Below are 24,543 nucleotides of genomic sequence, written 5' to 3' on the forward strand. Positions count from 1 at the left end.
TACAAATGTGTCCTTTTATTTAAGGGGGAAAAAAGAACAGGTATAGGTTCCGTATTTGGATACCCATTATCCAGAAAGCTCCAAATTACAGGAAGGCCATCTCCCATAGACTCAATTTTAAGATATGAGACTAAGATATGATTGATGTCTGCCAACTATTTCATGTTCAGAACATCCTCCAATTTGTTTTTTTTAGGGCTTTATCCTACAATTTCAGTCTGAATGTTAGTTTTAGATTGTTGCATTTAAATGTACATTTGATTTCCGAATGTTCGTCTGAAGAAGATTAAAATCTGAACCTGTATGGCCACCTTTAGGCTAATGCCACACAGGGCTGATTCTTGGCCTGCAGATAAACACAGATCCCTTTGTTTTCTACACTGGCATCATTTGCAGGCACATGGAGTTGATTTTGGTGCAGAAATGCATACCCATATTCTTCATTTCCCAGGGTTCTACAGCCATGTAACTTGTGCTCACACTTTACTGCTGAGCTGCAAGTTGGAGTGATATAACCCCCTCCCAGCAGCTGATCAGCAGAATAGCATTCACTATCATTCCTATTCGATGGCTATCAGGATAGCACTCAATAGTAAGAAATCCAGCTTGGGACTCCTCCAGTTAAATGGCAGTAGGAGAAACAATAGGTTACCTGAAATCAGTTTTAATGTGTAGTGCTGGCTCCTTCTGAAAACTCAAACATTTGTTGGTTCAAGAATAAAATTTTAAATGGCAAAGTGAATTATTTGCTATGTAAACAGTGTAATTTAGAAAAAGTACACCATAAAAATATGACAGAATCCCTTTAGGGAAGAAGATCTAAATTACAAAAAGATCCTTTATTCGGTAAACCCCAGGTCCCTAGCATTCTGGATAATAGGTCCCACACCTGTATAAGAAATTTGCACCCTAAACTTCAAACTGAGACAATTATAATATCATAGAAACTGGGAGAGAAAAACAAAATCATACATTCTCTTTTTATAAAAAAAAAGAAAGATATAGTGACCCTTTAAAACTACTGTAAATGTATATTACATTTACTGTGGAAAAGTGTTAATTGCAGAAATGGCTTACTGAACCATGGGTTCTTATGAAACAGATTATGAAATAATAAAATATATGAAATAAATTAGTTTTTATTCTTTAAACCTAACAGGAAGTAGAGAGATACTGCAATTGTGGTAAAGTGGCCTCAACAACAATGGGCCTTCACAAAATAACATTATTAGCAACAAAGCCATCTATTAAAAATCTATGTACATAGAGAATACGTAAGGACTAATAAAGCATCGGACAGAAACTATGTTCTGATCTTTTAGATCATTTATACTCACCCTATGTGTAAATTAGTATAAAGCTGAAAAAAACCAAATACCTAATGTTTAACAAAACTGATTTCGATCTGCCTCTGTCTGATCAGAATTGTGAAATTTACAAACAAGCGTGATGTTAAATGATTACTTCAATGTGTATAATCTTTGGCTCAATAGATTAAAGGAGAATGCAAGTCAAAATTTTAAAAGCATACTGCCCAATAGTCCTCATATTGTTTAGTAAAAACACCACACTTTTAGCTCACCTAATCAAATATTTACTCAGTCACACTTACTTCACATTTTTTAGAACAGGCAGCCATCTCTAAAAAGGTATTCTCCCTTCCTTTCCCTCCTTGCTTCATACTGCACATGTGTTTCATTCCCTCCCCCCCTCCCCTCTGCCAGATCCGCTTCTGATTGGCTGGTGGGCATGTGTAGCTCAGAACAGGAGACAGGATCAGGTTACACACATGCTCAGAGAATAGGAAGGCTGCCGCTGGCAGCCTACAGGAAGGACAGAGAGATTTCAGTGATGTCACTGTAGTCTTCACACTGCTGTAGGCTGCCAGCACCATATCTCAGAGAAGCAAGCAGGGATCTGGGAATTTAGATATGCAGTAAATACTTAAAAAGAATGCCTTTAATTTATATTAACCTTTCATTGTCCTTTAATGGGCCTTGCGCCTTATTTAAAATGGCCAAGAGCTGAACAGTCAGAACAGGCTGTATGATGCAGTTTGGCCAAAGGATCACAGTGATAACTGGATTTTTATTACCACTGAAGGGTTATCAGACAGGCACTACTAGTGTCTGATCAGGGGCCCCAGAATCATGCAATTTATATTTATAGCATCATTCTGAATAGAATCACTAGGATGCTTTCTTGCAAACTAATTTCCTGCCTCATTAACCTTAATAAACAGTAATCCATAAACGTTATCGATAGAAATCTGTTTCAATTGCAGAATGTTGGGGAGCAGAGTTGGTTTAACAAACTCAGTATTGCATGGGGTCTTCCATACAATAACAAAGAAGAAACGGAAAAGAAAATCAACAGTTTCCCAGAAATTAAAGTTGCAATTGATCTTTGAAGAAGTTATCCATTCATAGTTTCATGCTCAGGGGTTTATTTATACTGGTATTTTCCATTTAGTCATCAGTGCTGGTCTGATGTGTTCTACAGTTCTGGACCCATTTCTAAACACTCAATTTGATCTCTGTAAGTGCTCTAAACAGAGATAAGAATTCACATTTCTGACTTGGACTCACTTCTTTAGAGCAAAACTATTTAAGTAGCGCTGATAAGTGAAATATGTGACCCAAAAAATAGACAACTCTACGTATAGCAAGGTTTAAAAAAAAAAAAGATTCCTAAAAAATAAACAGGTTGAGGAAACTACAGCTACACAAATAATTACTCTACACATAATTCAGAATACATTCATTTATTTATGCACAAGCTAAAGAAGAGAGCGTTGTTCAATATTATTATTTTACAGGCTAAATCTGTTTTTCTTATTGCATAATATTCCATGTGGCTGATGAAGGGAGTAACCTGAGGAGCAATGTACTAATCACCCTGTTAGAACCCTATTAACTAGCCAGTAGTTTACCAGAAAAGGGCCTGGTGGTTTTACCCTCTCATCCCCTGGGGTTTTTCAAGTGGTCTTACTCTTTTTTCTGATCAATAAACAATGTTTGAGGTAGAATATCTAAAAAATATTTGTTGATATGCCCTTACTTTGGGTTCTGTGAAGCTTCAACAATGTTTTGTCATATGGGCCTCTCGCAGGGTGCTTAAATATGATCTGACTTGTGGTTGTGTAGCAATATGAGCACAGTTTGACCCATTCCAGATGTTCATTGCAATCAGATTTTTATTTTCATTATTCTAACCGAACCTTATATATTAAAGCTCCTGATTTGTGGCTATGGATCAGCCTGGGCACACTTTCTTACGTTAAAAAATAATTCCACCTTGATCTCCCTAGAAATGGATATGCCTACATTTACAGAAGTTTAATAATTTAATATCAGCCATTCTGACCATTGGGAAATGTAGGTCAGGTCAAAGGGCCATTTTTTCAGACCATCCTGCAATCTTGTTGGATCACAGATGATTAGACATTTGACAATTTCACCTGCTGTTGTACCATATTGTGAGTGCATGGGACTTTGGAAGATTCACAGTCCCTGGTGCAGGCCTGAGCTGGTAATCTGTGGATTCTGGCCAATTCCACAGAGGCTGCTGTTAGATGCAATAGACAGTCACTATTTATTAGGCTGGGTGTGCTGTTTGGCCTCTGCATACTTGGTATGCCAGGGGCTATTTTGAACCCCAGTCTGGTCCTGCATTGCTATTCCAATAATTTGGGCTTTTTGCTCAAACAAATATAACAACAGAAAGGGTATGAATAGGTAGTGTATTCATCTGTTCAGCCTGTGGTCCAGCTGGCTGCATAGCCTACATTAGTGCTGTCCAACTTCTGTGGTACCGAGGGCCAGAATTTTTCTGGCCTATGCGGATGGCCGATATAGGCTTGAACAATGCAGGGTCTTACAGGCACTTACAACCTGAAGCTGAGGTGCGAATAATGCCATTGACAGTTAATCTCAGTACTGATACCATTTAAAGCTCACACAACTGTAAACAGTCACAGCAATCAGACAGTATTCCCGCACCCGACACTAACCCGCCCACTCCCAACCCGAACCCTACCTGACCCGGTGTTTCCCCTGTATTTATAGACCTGCTCCCGCCCCACTGATGATTTCACAAAATGGGCACGGCGGAGCAGGGGTGTGCTTATAAAGCTGAAAGCGCAACTCAGCAGAGTACAGTCACAGGTGGGGAGAGCAGGCAAAAGACCTCAACCAAACCCACCTGCGACCCGCAAATGATGTGCCGAGGTCAGCCCGAACCTGCTTGACCTGCAGTTAAACCCGTGGGTATCAGGCCGGCACACACATCACTTGATTGGAGTGTAACATAAACTATGAACTCTGAGAGTTAGCCAAAAGGAACATTGTGTGCCGCTATAACTGCTTTAAAGTCACATGATATAACTGATTCAGCAAAGACAAAACACACCTAGACCTGCACATCAATATTGCCCAGGGTAATCATATCCATACAATCAGCATCTATGACATATGAACCTCAGTTTCCGCTTAATGATTTGCTATGATCCCTAAGCTTTGTTTCTTAACAGCAGCCCAAACCACACTGAACATGTGCAGTGTCACTGAAACTCAAAATATGGCCTAACAAAAGTCAAGATGGTGATCTCCTGTGAACCACTTTGATGGCATGGCTATTTACTGCAATATGGCTGCTGAACATCTCTGCTTCAGTATATAATTCTTCTTTAAAGGCACACATCACATCTCATCTTATAGAAGTATTAAGAAAAACATTGTTTCCCTCATTCAAAAACCCGTATTTTACACTCCCAAATGGAATTGCATTATTCTGAACTAGGCACAAATGAGAAAACAACATTGCCAAAATGAATGTGACTTTAATTACACATTCAGGAAAAATGAATATTTTATCCCTCCAACAAGTTCTTTGCATAATCTGTTTATCACCTGAAGCATGAGTCTTTACAGCCATTTAACACAAACAATAAAACTAGAATAGGCATCCAAAGACCTCTCCTATGCTATTTTTATTAGTTGTTGATATTATACTTATGTAACCCCTCTATATCTTTCTACCCTACCCATGCAGTAGTGAGCACCATAGTGTAATTAGCGGGTACATAATGTTATTAGAAAGACACAATTGCTGACTGTTTACAAGGATTTGATTTTACAACAACAGAATCAGAATTATAAGTCTGTGCTACAAGTGATGCCACAGCCTAAGATGTTTTGCCAAACAATTCTCATTGAATAAATGAATAAAAGACATATTCATAAGTACACAGTGGCCATACACCATCTACTAAGAAGGAAATGATTCATAAATCTGAAATCGTTTATTGTAATATCACCACAAGAAAAAAACATCTCCGTGCACATATGCAATCAGTTAAAGATGACAAGTCTTGTAATTGGAAGAGCCAAGTCATCTTCAAAACAGAAAAATACTAAAACAGCCTCTAATTTTTCCACCCCCGGGCAATAGAGGAACCATACTATGTTTTGACATGCGAACACTAGTTATACTTCAGCGTGTAGGGAGTCTGGTTCTCTAAATGTGATGTATATTTGGTTGCTGTGTCAAAGTGAAATCTTTGATACTTTTTTTGCACACATGCTCCCTAGTGGATTTTTTGTTTGATATGGTACCTTTGTGGAGGTGGCTTCATTACCTACTGTTGATGAGCGAGCTCTTAATGACACATTGCAGTAATAATACTGGACATTTGTTTAATCCACTTTTAGATTTAACTGCCCCATGCCTGAAGGGCCTCAACTGCTCTCCCCCCGCTGCTACAGCTGACTGGGGAGGGGGGATTACCATACAGTAGACCCCATAATCTGGGCCCTTGTACCCTAACACCCTTCCCCCCCAGAACCACTATGTTTGCTGTATGGATTCCATTCTGCTGGAACTTAAATCCACAGGCTGCCTCATACTAAACAAAATGCTAAATAACTGAAAAACTACAAAAAATAAAAAATGAAAACCAATTGCAAATTGCCTCAGAATATCAATGTCCACATCACAATTAAAGTTAATTTCAAGGTTAACAACCCCTTTAAGGATCCCTCCAACACACTACCATTTACATTTAGTGTGTAACTTACATTTATATTATTTCAATATTTAACCTCATTTTCCATTTTGCTGCCCAGTTTTCCAATTTTGTTAAATTGCTCTGCAAAGTGGCAGCATCCTGCATGGAACTTATAGTTTTGCACAATTTAGTGTCATCAGCAAAAATAGAAACAGTACTCTCTATGCCCACCTCCAGGTCATTAATAAACAAGTTAAAAAGCAAAGGCCCAAGGACTGACCCCTGCAGTACTCCACTAACAACACTGGCCCAATTAGAAAATGTTCCATTTACCACCACTCTTTGTAATCTATCCTTCAGCCAATTCTCTATCCAATTACAGATATTATGTTCTAGGCCAATATTCCTCAATTTGATCATTAACTTTCTGTGCAGTATTATATCAAACGCTTTAGCAAAGTCTAAGTAGATGACATCCACTGCCATCCCAGAGTTGAGGTTCCTGCTTACTAGTTTGGCATAAAACAAAATAGTTACACATAAAACCATGCTGGCACAAACTCACAGTGTTGTGATTTGCAAAGTTTTTCTTTTCCTTATTACCCCTTCCAAAAGCTTTCCTACTAGGTTTGCTTTATATCTATTTATACTAGATACACCTCTGCTGGCTTTCTTAGCCAGTCAGGGGTGACATCACGGGGGGCAGGGAGGAGGCGGAACCGTGATCTCACTGGGGCAGGGCTATGATGCGGCGATCGACAATTGGCTGAATGTTACTGAGTTCAATGTCAATGTTACCTTCCGAAAACCGGGCTGTCTGAGTCAAAACCAGACAACTGGCAACCGTATTTCCTACCATTGATGTCAGACTAACAGCAGGTATATGGGCCATCAGGCCGAAGACCGTATCAAGGAGCTGATGCAGTCCACAATCCGACTGGAGAATCAAACCTACCATAGTGAGATCGGGACAATTTTAGGTCAGACATCGGTCTGGTAGGCCTGTCAGGGTTGCCCATACATGGACAAATAAGTTGCTGAATTGGTCTGAAGGACCTGAATCGGCAGCTGAATCTGCCCATATATGGCCACCTTACTCTATCTCAAACCTCCTAAAGAATTACCTTCTAGAGGAAACATTTGAACAGTCTTTTTCAACCACAACACAAACCTGGCTCAACCTGACTTTGTTTTGTTTTTGTCTGTCCTTTCCATATAGATTGTAATTGTAACATCTTCCGAGCAGGGACCTCATTTAAACAGTTTACTGAAACTTGTGGCATTTACATATTTATTCTTATTGTTATACTTTTTAATAAATTGTACCACTGTTTGTGTTTATGCGTTGTGTAGCACTATTTTATAACTAAAGCACAATACCAGCCTCACATCAGCTTGTAATCTACTGTAAGGTCTGAAGGTGGCCATACACGCTAAGATCCACTCGCTTGGCAAGTGGATTTTCTCCTGATATCCCCACCTACTGGGGCCAAACAATCAAATTAGAACGACTGGTATAGGCGTTCGTCGCTTTGGGGACTGCAACAATGAGCCGATGTGGTCCCCGATCCAACTAATTTTTTAACCTGCTCGATCGATTTCTGGACGATTTCAGGCCAGATATCGGTCGGGCAGGCCTGTCGTTAGTGCCCATACACAGGCCGATAAGCTGGCGAATCGGTCTATGGCAGCCTTTAGCAGCCAGGGCCCCTCCACTTGTGACTAGAAATGACAATTAGAGATGAGCAAAATTTTTCATCAGCCATGGATTCGCAGTGAAATTCTGCATTTGTGGCCAATAAAATATGGTTGTGGCAAAATCACAGCAAAAAACTCACGGCTGCATAAAAAAAGTTGCGGCTGCGTCAAATACATTGTGGTTGTGTAAAAAAGTCATGGTCATGTAAAAATAAGTCATGTCAAAAAAGTTGTGCGGTAGCCATGTTTCACAAATTTTTCCTCAGTTTTGCGAATTTTTCAGTGAAGCGAAACGGGACAGATTCGCTTATCACTAATTATAATAAATGTAGTCCATCTGTGTTGAACAACACTGGGGGGGGGTCTGCTGACCAACGTGGACCCTAAAAGTGCAGAATAAGCTTTTTTCACTCAACTCCACTCAACTCAAATTTAAATAGATTTAAAATATGTGCAAATTACTTAGTTTTCCTTTAACATATCCTTAAAGTAATGGTAATTAGGTTATCAAAAGTACCAAACCAATGCTGACATTTGGCTGTATAGACTTTGGTCATGGACTGTATATTAACTGCTTGCTTGCCATAGACCATTCCATAGACCCTTTACCTTTCTGGAATACTGTCTGGGCAAAACGCTCCAGCAGGCAAGGGGTTAAAGGTGACTAGACCCACCCCATCCACTGCTAAAGGTTTGAGAATGATAATCATTTACATAGGAGCCTTGCATTCACTGGCAAGAGTGTTAACCTCTATAAAGACATATGGTGGAAAGGAAAAGTTGACATTTGTTAGAGGGGGCCATGCCAAGCTGTCAGTTGAGCTGATGTTCACTTGTCTAAAATGTGACAGCTAAATATTAAAAAAAACATACAAAATGATAATTTCATTCTTTTGTTGTACAGTCAGTCTTAAGGATCTATTATAAAAGCAAATGGACATATTTCTTTGGCACTTTGACTACATGTTTTACATTACTTTTGCTATACTCTTTTTGTCGACTTTTGTGGTCAAAAATTGCAGTGACGCATTCCAGTACAAGTGATAAACAGCATAATCCGCTCATCATCCGCTCGTGATGTTTAAGGTATACAGTATGTCTAACGCTTAGAATGTCAGTTGGCATTGAACTTTGATAAATAAGTTGTGAGATTTTAGCTGTAAACTTATGCCAGTAAAATAAATACCTGTAATATATAACAGGGTAAAACGCATTCAAGCACAATGCTGTTACTTTTGAGAATAAACTGTATATTTAATCATTTATGTATGTGTGTTAATGCCTCTTTACATTGTGCTTTTAAATATAGATAGATGATAAAAGATAGATAGATATTTACTTATTTTCAATCATTTTAAAATTATTTTTAAATATAATTGTTATTGAAAGCATTATCTGCCTGTCATTAGCTGTTCTCTGCACTGCTCACCCTGACTGATACCACTGAAAAAATGTAGCAGTAGCTATTGTGGGCAGCAAAGTTTTGACTGGAGAAGAGCAAACTGCTACATTGTTTCAGTGGAAGGAACATTTACAAACAACTACAACAATCTTTGAACATGTGTAATTAATGATGCTCTTACACTGCATTGTGGATTATTAAATAAATTGTTATAGAGAGTAAAACATTTTAATTATTGTCCTTATACACACCTCTTTTGGTTTATAATTCTAGGTTAACTTACAATACCAACCTAGCTTGTAGCAGACTGACAAACTAATTGCTACTTTATAGGTTAGTGCAGGGGTGGCCAAAACGTAGATCGTGGTCTACCAGTTGATCCTCCCTGGACTTCTGGTCGACTACGTCTAAGCCGGGAAATGCGGAAGTGCGGCGCTTTTATTGGATATGTGTATATACGCTGCGTATTTGACAATGGCAAAAATGTGTTTCTTACTTGCTTGGGTGCAAGATGGAGAATATAAATTTGCATTATTTCAATATGTATAGCATAAATCAGAGGGTAGCAATATTTTATTTCTGTTGTCCATTTTACTTAGTGTGACCTATTATTGGATTTGACCGTATTTATGTACCCTAGATGCAGGGGCGTAGCTAAAGAGAGGGGGGGGAGGTAAGAGGAATAGGGTTCCCAATGGAAGAGACTTTAATATATGTTTACAAAGAAATGTCTATCACAGTGGGCCCCTTCTGGTTTCGCCACTGCCTAGATGCAAGGTGCCTGCTGGCATTGTCGTTGAATTGCTGGCCACTTCATAGTGTAAGCTCACTTTGTAAGTTTCCTCCTCTGTAAATGACACATCTACTATAATTACCAGTCTAAGCTGTTGTGCGGAGAATTTAGACACTAAATTAAAAGGAGCTTCGGAGTGATGAACCACATCACAAATAAAGAGTCCAAAAATACATGGAAAAAATGCATTGTACATTGTGCCAGAAAACATAGACCATAAATATCACTGATTTATTTAGATTAGCAAGTGGTGTTTGTGCTGATCCAAAGACAAGCTGCGTGTGCACCAAGCAAAGAATTGCTTTGTTTCTATTAGTGGTTTTCTTGGCGCTGAAATTGAAATTTATATTTATTTCTTTTCCAGCAGCAAATAAAGATGATTTCTAAAGTGGATTAAAAAAAATTGTTATAGCTGTATATTACCATCTTAACAGTACAGATCTTCAAATGTTAATAGTACTACACTAATACTATTTCAGCATACTGCATGTGAGTATCACACCTAGGGTAGGGGCCACAGCAGAAGGCCTGAAATGTAAGTGGGGGTTGAATAGATGTATGGTGGTGGTTGGTGTATAAATTAGGAGGCATAGGCGGTATATATCACCACTTTACAGTTGGGTGACTGCATCTCTCTGTTCACCTGTGTGAGCATAGTAACAAACGATGATATAAGAATTTGCTCTATCTTCAGCCTTTGATAAATATGCCCCTAAAAATCCCGTATACGGTAACAGAGCTGAGGAAGGTCCCATTGTTGAAATGTAGCAAGCTTTATACTTTTAATAAAAATATCCCCATAGGAAGAGACACAGGAGCCCTAAGCCACGATAATAATAAAAGCAATATGGGACTGAGCATATTACTGCAAGGGAATAAGAAACAAAAATGTACAGTACATTGCAAAAGTACTTAGTCCCTTTACCTTATTAAACCCTAAACCCTTATTAAACAAACCCTGCACTGGGGTTTTCTCAATCCACACGTGTTTGCTTTTTCTGTATATTACATTTTGTCCAACTGGTGGTATGTATATTTTGCATTGTAATTGTACCTACTGTTTTGTGAATATTTTCCATTCCAAGAGCATTATATGATAAACATACCATTTACTGCCTTTTGTGGTTAGTAGGTGTGCATTGAGTAATTGATTGATTTGTATTAATATTCTGTTTGCCCCTATGTGGGCTTGGGGAACAGATTCTCATTTGCACCCCTTTTCTCCTTTTTGCTGTCTTTGTTTTAAAGCCAGCTATTTTTCTTTAGCAATTGTGGTGTGCCCTCCAAAACTTTTTGTAGGGAAGTGAGCACAGTCTGGTGGAGCAAGCAAAGGATGTGAGTGACCAGGGTGTGGGGATGGTTTGGATTCAACTGACTGGCGCTGAAGCTGGGGATGGGCAAGCTCTTTGCCTTGGTTGCCAATATAACTTGGTCTGTCACTGCTCTGTCATATACAGTATTTATTTCAAAGCAGTAAAACTCAGTTATATTGTTTCATGTTAGAAAAGAATAAAAAAGCAACTAAAATATGCTGTTTACAAGAGTATTAAGCCCACATAAATATTGTTATATTATAGCAGTAGCAGCTGTAAATATATTGTGTTGCATACATACCAGTTCTGTACTTTTTTGTGAGTAATTTTGGGCCACTTTACCTGGCGGATTTTCACCATGTTATGCAGGTTAGTCACATGACACTTCATTTCTCATATAGTCCATTAGATTCTAAGCTGACCTTGTGTTTGAAATAATTGTCCTCCTAAAACAATGTTCTCCCAAGCTTCAGTTTTTAGCTGAATGAAAAAGGGTTTTGTCAGCTTTTTCCTGTATTTTGTACCATCCAGTCTTCCTACTGTTTTAACATGATGCCCAGGCCCTGCTGATGAAAAGCAACCCATCAGCATTATGTTACCACCACTATATCTCACTGTACGTATCGGAGGATGTCTTAGAGTGTGAAGAGATGCTTGAAGTTGTATCTCACCTGAACTGCTTGCTGGATGCTGGAGTGTTGTATGGGCAATTGCATACCTCCCATGTCAACTGATATACTACAGAAACCTACAACCACAGAGTATGAGGAGCATAGCCTCATTTCCAGGGTCAGCCTTTCATAGTATTACAGGAAAGATCAACTTATCAGGAAACAGGTACCAACCCCTGCTGGAGCATAGCATTGCTACCCATCCCTTTGTATCTAGTGCCACTAGCCACCTTACCTTAGAAATGTAAACTTCCCTCTGGATACCTTTCACTCACATGGCCCCTTTCTGTGACTTTGCCATCATTACAGGGTTTGTTTTTATATTTGGTCACATAGTTTATTACTTAAAGTGGACATTTTTGTTGAAGTGCTGTAAATTGTATCCTTCCTTTCTATACTCAAAAAGGATATTTATAGTAAAACAACCCCTCTTATTCTAAATAAAAAGCTACATTTCATTACTTCAGAAGGGATTGACTTGTCTGGGCAGTAGCTTAGATATTTGTAAACAGGTATCTTTTACAGGTATATGACCTGTCTTCCAGAATACTCAGGACCTGGGGTCTTCCGGGTAAGGAGTCTTTTTGTAATTATGATTACCATACCTTAAAGAGATACTGGCACAAAAAAATAAATAAAATTAAACAAATAAGTGACAGTGACCCTTTAATTCTAACATCACACTAACATATGGCTTTGCCCTACAACTGTCATTTTCTTTTGTGCGTCGGTTTCTACTCTTACATGATTTCTATGTGTTGTACCAAACAGTACTTATGTTATTAAAAGGAATCCATAATTGATTCAGTACATTAATGGGAGCAGTTTTCAGATGTTTTGTTGAATTATGACTTGCTTTGAGTAATGCGCTCGTTCAGGAAGAATGTGGGTGGGTTATATCCTTTAGAATGTGGTACCCTGTTCTTTGGAGTAACCATGATTACCACAAAGAAATCATAGATTATGGCTGCCAATGTATATTTGTCCATGCTTCTATTTGCATAATAATCTCAAGGGTAAATATAACATTCTCTCTAAAGGACCATTTCTTTAACCCTATGACTGCCTGGCATATAGTCGCAATTACACACTCTGGAGACAAGGCATTTTTTTTTCCATCCTCTAGGTATGAATAAGGTCTTATATCAGATCCTTTATACTTAAGATGATTTATGATTGAACAGTTATTGTAATGCTGGAAAGGATTCTCAGCATTATTAGTTAGTTATAGAACTGTCAACCCTCCTGTCTTCAGACTAATTAAGTTCTAAACTGCAATTATGAAATATGCACAGTTAGACAGCAAAAATGTGCCAGTCAGTACTGCTTTCTATATATATGTGTGTAAGTTTTTAAATCCTTACTACTTAGGTATACTAATACCTAGCAATATAAGTTAATGCAGTGGAGCAAGCAAAACATTATAAGCCACATGAATCATGTGCAGGAAATGCTGAATGGGTCACCCCAAATTGTGGCCAAATGTACCTGGTATTCCTAGGAGCCAGCCAATCCTAGCATTAATCAGTGCCCATTAACACTGCTAGTTGATTGCTTTCAATGAGGACACTCAACACACAGGACATTCAGTTGCCCTCGCTGAATTGCTTCCAGCACAGGTAACACAATGTCAGAAAATACCTTTGCATTAAAGGGAATTTGAATCACTGCATGTAAGTTTACTTGCAAAATTGCTTCCTCGTGCTTTTTTTTTTGCAGTTACACAAGTAAGCTGTTTCACAAGTGGCGATTCAGATTTGCTCCAATTTAGATGTTTTATCAGCGGTGCTAGAGGTGATTTACTTTGACCCTAAACAGAAGTGCAAGAAAACTAAGGGGTGCCCCAAGCATGTCCGTTAGTGCTTACACACAAAGTACTTATACTCAGGAAAATGGCCAGTCTCTGCACCTGGCACTGGATAAAAATTTGGGTGAAAGCCCAGAATTAAAGAGTGCAGACGAGACCTGTCCTTATGGCCTGTCACTGTTGAAGCCTGCCTCTGCCACAAATGTGCAAATTATAGGATGGGAGGGGGGGAAGCATATGTGCCTCCCCCTACCAGCCCTTCATCATTACAGTGATGTGGAACACAGGCAGAGCTGCATTCATGTGGTGGCTATAGTACTCTGTGCTCCCAAATGGACCTGCAGCAATTCATGTGTGCAGGAAGGCAGTGTGCAAAAGGCAAAATTAATAGGCATCCAAGTTTTTGCCCTTTCCAGACTGACTTGCTAGACATAAATAACCACTCCACTGTGTTCTTACCCTCAAGCTGCCAGTAATAATCAACCTATGGTGACATAAGAAATGAATGCTCATTTGCTGACCCTTTTTCTTTATACCTACAGCTAAAACTCACTCCTAGCAGCAGCGAGTACTGTAGAGTTCCTCTGTGGAATAAAGATCATGAACTGTATAGTATATATGACATCATTACTTCACAAAATCAAAGAATCTTGCTTTATTTCTACAGAAGATTATATTTTAGATTAATAATAAATTATTTGCTTCATAACTTAGTAAGCTTCCTTTCCTATTCACTACTTTTTTTTAGATTATAATTTTTATTTTTTACTTTTCCACATGTAATACCTGACAGTGCTCAAATGTTAATATTTCATTCCAATATTTGTAAATAATTACTTTTGGTTGGATTTGGGTCACATCAACCCAATTTCTCTGAAATATGTATAGTTCCACAATATGTATAATTCAGTTACATGTTACTAGTACATAGCTTTGCTCTCAGCTTTTACCTGCATTTTTGTGCAAGGATCATATGGTTTCATTACCAGCTAATAGCATTAATAGTGGCATTCTGATTCACTTGGTGAGGCTACTAATGGAGCAGGTTATGGAACCCTTTCAATTATTGAAAAGGGAAGGTTGACTTTAATTCCAGGATTCTTTCATGTCAATGCATAAATATTGCAGAAGCATGCACTGACAGGTTCCATGTGCATCTTTCTTAATAGTGTCATTGTATGCTCAATTCTGCATCCAATTTAGCACTGTATGTTTGCTTTGCTTTGAAGGTGATAAACAGCACCTTTTTCACTTTTTGTTTTGAGGCAGCTGACAGATTTTAGAAGCAGTTTTAGTAAATACAAATTATAACATTAAAAAGAAAACCTGCCTTTTTATTAATCACACATAGTGCTGCCTGACACAGATCTCCTACTCAGTGGCAGCTGACAGAAATGTAGTTGTTGCACACTTAATTGTGCTGTGCTTGGGTAAAATAGAAAAATTCCATTCTTATCAGCTAGGACAATAAGCATCAAGGCTGTTGTTATCCCCGTGCTCATATTATTGTATCAGCCACCTAGTGCCAACTATAACGTTCAAGTTAGGTAGGAACCAGTGTGCAACCGCTGAATGCAAAGTCTGACTCTTACGGTATAGCAGGAACTCCCAGCCCTTCCCGGTCTTCACCGACGCCCTTTTGGGGCCCCGGGAACTTTCTGCTGCGGTCCAAGCTGGGGTCCTGCAAACTTTCAGAGTTCAGACGAAAATACAAGGTACAGGCAAGGCAGAGGCAGAATCGTAGTCGGGGTACAGGCAAAGGTCGAGGCAGGTAGCAGAAATCGTAGTCAGGGTACAGGCAAAGGTCAAAACCGGAAACAACAATCAAAACGCTTGAGCAGGTACTGATAAATAACCAGAAGCCAGCTTGGGCAAGGAGAGAATGAGAAATCAGTTTAAATAGCCAGGTTTTGGCGCCAAAAACAGCAAGGAAATGAGGTAATAGAAACAAACAGAAACCTTTACCAAGATGGCGTCAAACGGCTTCATGTGCGCAACTGCGCATGCGCAGCTCGCCGTGCATGCGCAGTTGCGCGTTGGCGCGAACCCGGAAGGACAGACAGCCGAAAGAAAGGGGGGTGAGTAACGCACGTCTGCCGGCCGGCGCGGTCCAGGTCAGGGGATCGGCCCGGACCGGCAAAGCGCCTCACACCCACTTATGGTGAAGGTGGAAGAGACCAGAGGGCTGTATAAACTGTATACAAAGGGAAAAAACAATCATAGTAAAGCATGAGTTGCTTTTTCTGCAACTCTCTATGTACTACTTCTGTAAATATGGCATCTGGTGGGTAGGATGGAAGGCTCCTACAGGTTTAAAACAAGTAAATCAAGCCCTGGAACTTGTAGGAAACAAAGGATGGCCACTGTGGTGGCAGTTAATGTCCTCTTTAAAGGACATGTAAAGCCTACATTTACCTACAATGTATACAATTTACTGTATACAAAGTATACAATTTACCTACAATGTATATCAGTTGGGCACATCTCACCCACCCAAATGGCATAATTTGTACTGCATATATCCCCTCCGCTTGCCAGAACCATCACATTTTCCTAAAGCAAATAGCAGCTTTCACCTGGTGGCCATTTTTCCTCTGATACATATTTGGATACATTTAAATCTGCAAACAGCATGCACACACAGACCCTTATTCAGCATACATTTCATCAAGAATACAGGCTCACACAGGCAGAACTGTCTCTGATAAAAGTTCTGCTTTGTTTGAGCACTGTAATGGTAAAGCTGAGCTCAGGAGAAAAAAACTGAAGCAGACAGCTAGAGCTGAGTTTCTATGGGAACCAGCAATGCCATCTCTTCACTGCCTGCTAGACTGGAGGGAGTGTTTAGTAATCTGAGCTTAGAACAACTGAACATGCCCACAAGCCAATAGCCAAAGCAAATTCCTGAGGGAGGGGGCCGAGTGGGTTACAGGAGGAGAAGTAAATCTAAGTGATAAAGGGGATGCTGCAGCCTTACTATTAACCTTTGGACAACCAGTGTGGCAGGTATTGAAAGATTTCAAAGAGGCTGTTCACTGATTACATTTGTGTGTGTGGGGTTTACATGTCCTTTAATGTTTGTGTGTATCCACATGCACAGGTTATGGCACCAGTGCTCACAGCCAGTTGTGGATTGCACAAAAGTTTGTATGCAAACAAAAAAAAAATCCTTAATTGCCTAACTTCATTTCCATAATTACATTGACTTTCACCTGCTCAAGGGGTAGTTGTTGAGATCCCTTTGTATTTGAACCCTGGACAGTGAATATGTTGCTGCATTATTCTGGTAAGTTAATGGAGGGTTTTGTGCTGGCCAATAACCATAACAAGCATTGTGTATCGTTTTTTCCCCACTTTCCACCGCTTCCCTTTTTAAGACGAGGTATTAGCAATCCAGCAAATAAAAGCCTATATATCCTGCCTCATGTAACTCCTAGTTGCTTGGTCATTATGCTCCCTTGCTTAATCAATCCTGCTACTTTGTCTGAGCTCCGATAAATTCCTGTCTTGCGTTCTTACGTTACTGAATTCCTGCCTGAGTTATCTACTTCCTTCATTGGTTTCTGAGTCTTTGCCTCGGTTCCCATTGTGTTACCCTGGTTCTGACCTCTGGCCTGTATACTGGACTCTGCCTCTGCCTTCCCTGATCTCTTGTCTCTGCCTCAGCTGGCGCTTACTTTTGGCCTGTTAGTTGGGCTCAGCTTCAGTCTGCTATTATTTATTCTTCAACAGACTTTTCAAGGCACTGTTTTCTGATGTCACACATAGGGACCTATTTACCATATAGGCCCCCGAAGGCTCATGTAGGGCAGCAGCTGGGTGCCTATATGGTAAATTAAAAAGCACAATAAAAAAAAGCCTCCATCCTGCCACTGTTTACTTGTGGTTACTTATTTGGCAGCGAAGCTTAGGGGGCGGGTGGGTACCTGACTTTTCTGCAATTAGAATATAAGCAGTACAGCAGGACTATATGGTCATGCTCTGGTCATCAAAGGAAGAAGGTGGGCTGAGGTTTGGTGACTAGGGAAATCCTGGTCAGTGTTGGACTGGGGTGTCTGGGTCCACCAGGGCTGCCACCTCAGGGCCCTCCACTGGTCACAACCTCCTGCACGCTGAACACAGTAATGATGACAAAGCCACACTCCCCCACATGTATGCGCCACCTTCCATCCTCCATGCAACCGTGTCCACTCGGGGGTGGAGAAAGCATCCACAGTTGCAGGGATTGGGCCTGGGTCACATTTTTTTCCCAAGTGTCCCATCAGCCCAGTCCGACCCTGGTCCTGGTTACCCAGCATATGGATTGTACCCTACATATACTCAGCCAGTTGTTCTGTCACTGATTTCTTGGGGCAATGGCATTGCCCCAAAATCTTTGCCTTGGACACATAGGTAGTGTACAGCTGCAATTAGCTCTAAATGTTGTTTCATATGGCAGTTTTTAAGTGCAGTTGCCAATAATTATTCTTTCTTAATAATACTGTATATCCCTGAAATAATTGATCTAAACCATGTATGCTGATTTTTCCCAAAAGAGTGCAAATGTTTTAACATCGCTGTTCCCCATTTTTTCCTGTGAGACACATGCTGCCCTGACAAGTGAATTGTAAAAGGATGCACAGTATGAGAAGTCACAGGAGAGGGGTTCCATGGCAGGATCAAGCTATATGTATTCCCTGTGCTGTATTTACAGCACACAGCAATTTAAAAGGGCACAATACAAACAAGCTGACTTAGAACAGGTGACTATTGCCAGAACTGAAGTATAGTAACCTCATTGGTTTGTGTGTGATTAAGTTGCAAAGTATTACCCTTATTCCAGAGTCTTTCATGATAATAAAAAAAAACATATTATAAGTTTGTCAATACCTTCAGTGCATCACACAGGGTTTTCTCATTCATATTCTTGTTCATATTTTTTTGTTATCTGAAGTTTAGTTCACCCAAAACAATTACAACTTTGCATATTAAGAACATGTAGTATTAAATAGCATGTATTCCAATTAGTTTGAGTAAACTGTTAAATTATATACTGAGTAATTTTAGCTATTATTATGCTTTTGAAAGCATATAATTTCCTATAAACTATATTCATATAGTTCCTAGATTCATATCCTATTTAGTGGATTAGATTACATGATTAATCATTTATACTAACTAAATTGATATTTTTCTATTGATTTTAAAAATTCCAGAAACTTTACGCACAATTCTTTCCACCATGGCTGTATTGTTGAAAACTGTACTGGAAAATCAGGCAATGTCTGACATTTTATACAAACAGAAGCTTTCACCATATACTACTAACGTTAGTTTGTAGTGCAGTTAGATTAATAATCTCTCCAGTAAGTCGCCATTTGGTTATTTAGTGTATTAGTACATTCCTAAAATACATTCACTGGTGTGTGAAAAACTTGTCTTTAAAATATTAAATTATCTCAACAAATTATTAATTATGTAATATTCAATTACATGGGTAATGCATCTACCTTTTATGAAACAGAGGTAACAGGTAAGCCTGTGCTCTTATATCACTGCACTTTACTTATACAGTTGTGCTAACAGTATGTCTGTACTCACCCATATTAACAAAGCTCATAACTGTGTCAGCTTCGCTAATCACTGTTCCAAGCGGTGGACTTTGAGTGCTTAATGTTGTAAAATGTGCCCTGGAAACACCTGGCATTCCATCCTCATCTTCCTCACTACACATAGCATGATAAAGATCCAGCATGAAGAGTGGGGCAGAGGAAGGAACATGACCACCACTCGCAGGTCTTGGTCTCCCTGGCAATCCCATAATAGATAGAATCTCCCTTTGCATCTCACGCTTCTCTCTGCCGCTTAATTTCCTCTGAATGAAACTTGAATGAAGATGATTTTTCACAAAACTTCCACTTGTAAGATCCCATAAAATCGCCAGGATGGACATAGCGGCCAAAGTCATTTGAAGAACATGTGACATTTCTCTGCTAAAAAACATAATAGCTTAGTCTTCCCTTGTGTTGTCTTGTATTTTCACCAGTAAACCAGGTAACTTTTGATTATTAAAAAAATGAAGAAGCAAATACTTAAGAACAGTTTAGTAAAGTAAAATTTCCAAACTGTGAGAATACTTGACAGTTCCAGTAGAATTTTTAAAACCTTAAAGAAGAAAATAACTGTTTGGATGCATTGTTACGGTTGATTCCCAAAAGCAACTTGTAATATCCCTCTGCTTGTCTTGCTCAAACTCTTAATTACAAAGCAATGTGCTGTTTTTAATTACCTGGGAAAACAAAGTAGAAATATGGCACAGATGGAACCGCTTTATTTTTCAACCAGCGAATGCTCAGCCCATACATCTACAGAAGAAAAGGCAAAAAAAATCTGTAATTCTGGCAGGATTCTCTGGTCACTGTGCACTGAAGATGCCCTTTCTTAGCAATAGTAAAAAAAGAACACACTTTGGCTAAGCAGTCTCTGTTATTTCCAGTGTATTGATAAATGTTGTCCCCCTAGAAAATGCATTCCATGGAGAAGAAGAGATATCCTTTACAGCTCTATAAACACAGTGCAATTCCCAGAAGTGACTGCCAGTTTTGAAGTCCTTGCACTCTTATGTAGTCTGAAAAGTACTTCCTCCCGTTCTGTTCTCTGGAGCTTTCTCTACCACACTTCTTGCTAACTTGGCAAATTAGATTATAGGTGTTAACTTGTGATCTAACCACTGTGCAGTAAAGGATTGGTTCCGTTTTTCTAGGGAAATATATGAATACTTTTTTTTTCAGAGATAATTCAAGCAGTTGGCCTGATTGCTGCAGTACGTGAGGGTAAAGAAAAATGTAAATAAGATAAAACGAAAAATTAGCTTCCCTCCAACAAAAACGCATTCATTCATGCTCCTGCACTTCTGAGAAGTATAAGGCTGATTTTTAATGTTGCACAGACTAGGCTGACTGTTTCTCTTCCATACATTCTTCCTCCCAAATTTAAAAGGTTATCACATTTTTGTTTAAAAAAAAAAAAGATAATTACATTCAGGGATATTATCTGTTAAACAGGCTGTGCCTTCTAAACATCTCCAGATTCCATTAACTTTTATGCTGTGCCTTGTTGTAATTGGTCGATTCTCTGACCAATCTAGCATGAAAGATCTCTACATGTACAATTGTTTGAAGCGCACTAACTTACAATTATTTGGGGTTTTTGTTGGATCGTACTGAAATAAGGTGAAATTCTTAGTGTATGGCCAGCTTAAGGGCAGGCAGCCTCTGAATTCACACTTTATGTTTCATCTTAAAGTTTTGAAAGGCAGAGGAATGTTACCTGCAGTGCTCCACAGTGTTTTTCTCTGGACTTGTCTTTGGAGGTTTTTGTGCAGTTTGAAATGCAGCAGTCTTAGGGCTATCCCTAATGTATCTGTAATAAATGTACCCCAAAGGTAGCAAACAATGATGGAAGGTAAGCCTCTTCTGCACCTTCCGCTGATAACAATGGAAAGTGCAAAAAAAATTGCATCTAGGATGGGATTGGATGGAAGTTGCACCAGTGGTAAAATCTCAGAAATCTCATCAGTCAGAAGTTCATAAATTAACAGAAGCTACTTAGACTGGAGGGTGTGAATCTTAGCAGCAGTCAGAAATCAAGGTCTGAGTCAGGACAGGTCAGACCAGTGACATAACCGTACAGGAAGCAGCCCCTGTGGTTGTGTGTGTGTGTGTGGGGGGGGGGGCGACAGGAAACAGGGTGCCTGGATCGCAAGTTCTGATAAAAGAAAGAAGTGCCCCCCCCCCAACTGCTGTCCTATCTGTCCCTCTTCTCTTTCCCTAGTTGCTAGTGCTTGTCAGATGAGCACTAAGGGGCACATTCTTGCTACCCTTAGTGCTCTACCACATGCTCAACATTAAAAAGTTAATGACCCCAAATGTCAGAAGAGTTCCAATAGAAGTTCCAGAGAAGGATCAAGTCCAAAAAATGTAGGTAAGGAATCAGGAAATAGGTAGTGAGAAGTATTATAGCTCAGTTACACTTAGACAAGGCAAGAGAAATCACTCTGTAAAGTGAGCAAGGTGTGGAATCTTTGCATGAGTGCATCTAATCCCATGGGTTTATAGGTGACTGCTCCTTACTGGAAATCTGGTCAACCCGTATCTACCTTTAGGCCATGTGGGAAGTGATCAACCCACATAGAGATTCACCTTGCAAGGTGCACCCCCTTTATGCCCTATACAGCAAATACTTCATAGCCAGCGTAAGCTCAATACTTACCACCCTAAGCAGGAATTATGTACAGGGTTCTGAAGCACCTCCAGTGCCATACGCAGACAGACTTGACTTGGGGGGGGGGCAAGTTTGACCTTGTCAACCCTTCTGCCTTAATATCTCTTCTTAACAGATTCTTCAGAAACAATCCTTGAGTTTTGTTACAGAATTAATAGAAAATTGATAGAAATACCCTGTGTGCATGGGAGTAACAGTTAATAGGCCTAAAAATATCTATTGTGGGCCCCAATATTTTCTACATATGTCACCTTTTGTGTACCGTAACCCCTAAGGAAGAAGTAGTCAATGGGGGGCTCAGTCAGATAGTTTAGGGTGAGATCTGATGATGTGTGTGAAACAGATCAAGTGTGCTGTTACCCCTGAGGATGATACAGTGGACAGGGCCTTGGCGTGATAGATAAGGGCAAGAGTTTAGGGGAATGCTTGCTCTCCAATTATAGTCAGATTTCAGCAAAATGCTTATTATGTAATGTTGACAAACCAAAACCACAATGTAATCTCCCTATGGGAGAAAAACAGCAAGATAACATACTACTGTTAGGCCTTACTTGCCTATTAACACAGAGCAACCAATCAGAAGGTAGCATTTACTAGTCAGCTATTTGCAAAAAAAAATCTAATTGGTTGTTATGGGTTACTAGATGTGGGCAAACCTGATTTTTCAAGCACAATTGAAATGAAGATCAATGCCCTAAGGCATACAGAATAAGAGCATTGTTGACCCAAGATCTCTAGGGCTCTGGGCCTGGCATAGCTGTAACTGCAATAGCTGTAATGCCACTCTGCTACTCAAAGGAACAATATCCATCTTATGTGCTTACTGTACAATTAAAAAGCTTCAAATGCACAGAATGGTGAGCATATTGAAATATGGATCAAAATTTAGCCAGTGTATGTTTAGTGATTGAGTGAGGAAGGCAGTTGCTAATCCCTTTTTTAAATTAGAAAATGTTTTAAATTACACTGTTTTAGTTGTAATATTGGTGTGTAGGCAGCCATCTCAGTGCATTGTGAGTCTGAGCTTTCAGAAGGAGCCAGCGCTACACATTAGAACTGCTTTGAGATAACCTATTGTTTCTCCTACTCCCATGTAACTGGAGGAGTCCCAAGCCGGACTTGGATTTCTTACTATTGAGTGCTATTCTGATGTCTACTGGAAGCTGCTCTCTTCCCATTCCCATTGTTCTGCTGATTGGCTGCTGGGGGGAAAAAGGAGGGGGGTGATACCTCTCCAACTTGCAGCTCAGCAGTAAAGTATGACTGAAGTTTATCAGAGCACAAGTCACATGGCTGTGGCACCCTGGGAAATGAAGAGTATGGCTAGCACCATGTGAAATTTCAAAATTAAATATAAAAAAATCTTTGTGTTTTTGAAAAACAGATTCAATACAGGATTTTGATGGAGAAGCTCTATAACCTGATGCGTTTTGAAAAAAAAAAATACAACAGTCTAACACAGAGCATAAAAAGAATAAGATTTTTATTACCTACTGTATTTATGTTAAACTAAAATATCATGTCAAGCCAAATGAATTGAGTTATACAGTTATACAGTATATTTGTGCTGATGCTGGGTTGACCCCCATAGTGGACCCCAGTCTCAGTATATGTTAGTTTAAGTTAGATTTTCCTGAGGAGTTTAAATGATGATCTTAAAGCCAAAACCTAATTACAGATGCAAGAGAATGTGCAGAGAAGACTACCAACATGATTTAGATCAAGTTATTTAAATATTGATATGCAGACAGTTTGACAAACTGATTAGCTAAACGTGAGAGGAAAAAGAGAATAAAAAAATGGATACAGCAATGCAACTAGAGGCCAGTGGCCCAGGGGAAAATTTGTGAATGCGGTGCATACTTGGTTAGTGAGTATAAGTTTATCTCCACATATGTTGAAATATTCACACTGCACTTTGGGGTTTGATAAGGTTTTCTTGACTATGGACATTTTGTTTTTTATTTGGTATTCAGAGTGCAGTACTTGTTCTATATAACCCATTACGTTGCCTGTGGTAAGAGCTTGGTCCTTCCCATGAGCAGGATAAGATAATCAAGTGATGACAACAACACATGCCACAATGAATCAATGTACATCCTGTATTTATAGAAAGGTGCAGTACATAGTATATTAATAGGTATTGTCCCACAGACCTAGAAGACAATTGTTTACCTTATTCACTTTAGTTCAGGTGAATGTATTTGTGTTATATGGGGCATTATTTACCAACAGTGTCAAAATTCTAAATACAAAATTTCAGTGCAATATGCAGTTTTTCACAGAATCCCAATGTAATTTTGTATGTTAAAAGGTCACCCTAAAATGATGCACATGAGCTAGCTGCAAAAACACTATAACACTATAAGTTATATGATCTGGTAGAAGATATGCAGATCATCAGTACTACTCATGACCCAACACATGACTTAAAGGTAGACTCTACCACAATCATTTTGCCCCTTCAGAATAGAAGGTAATGGAATCATGAAATAAAAACAAATTCTAATATACTGAGTGGTTACCAGATTTGAAATAATGCAATAGAAAAAGGTTTATAAGCAAAATGAATGTGATTTTGCTAGGTGCT

At 39.2% G+C, this 24,543-nt stretch overlaps 1 protein-coding gene across 1 annotated transcript in view; it reads right to left on the reverse strand.

The window, feature by feature from the left end:
* bmp8 (bone morphogenetic protein 8 (osteogenic protein 2)) overlaps nt 1-20,330 on the reverse strand; it is a 34,685-nt gene extending 14,355 nt beyond the window's left edge. Inside the window, exon 1 of the mRNA XM_002941651.5 lies at nt 19,272-20,330. Within this exon, the coding sequence (XP_002941697.3) occupies nt 19,272-19,674 (403 nt within the window). The 5' untranslated portion in view covers nt 19,675-20,330. The remainder of the gene's footprint in view (nt 1-19,271) is intronic.
* Between the last annotated feature and the right edge of the window lie 4,213 nt (nt 20,331-24,543).

Source organism: Xenopus tropicalis, chromosome 2, assembly GCF_000004195.4.
Source record: "Xenopus tropicalis strain Nigerian chromosome 2, UCB_Xtro_10.0, whole genome shotgun sequence".
NCBI lineage: Eukaryota > Metazoa > Chordata > Amphibia > Anura > Pipidae > Xenopus > Xenopus tropicalis.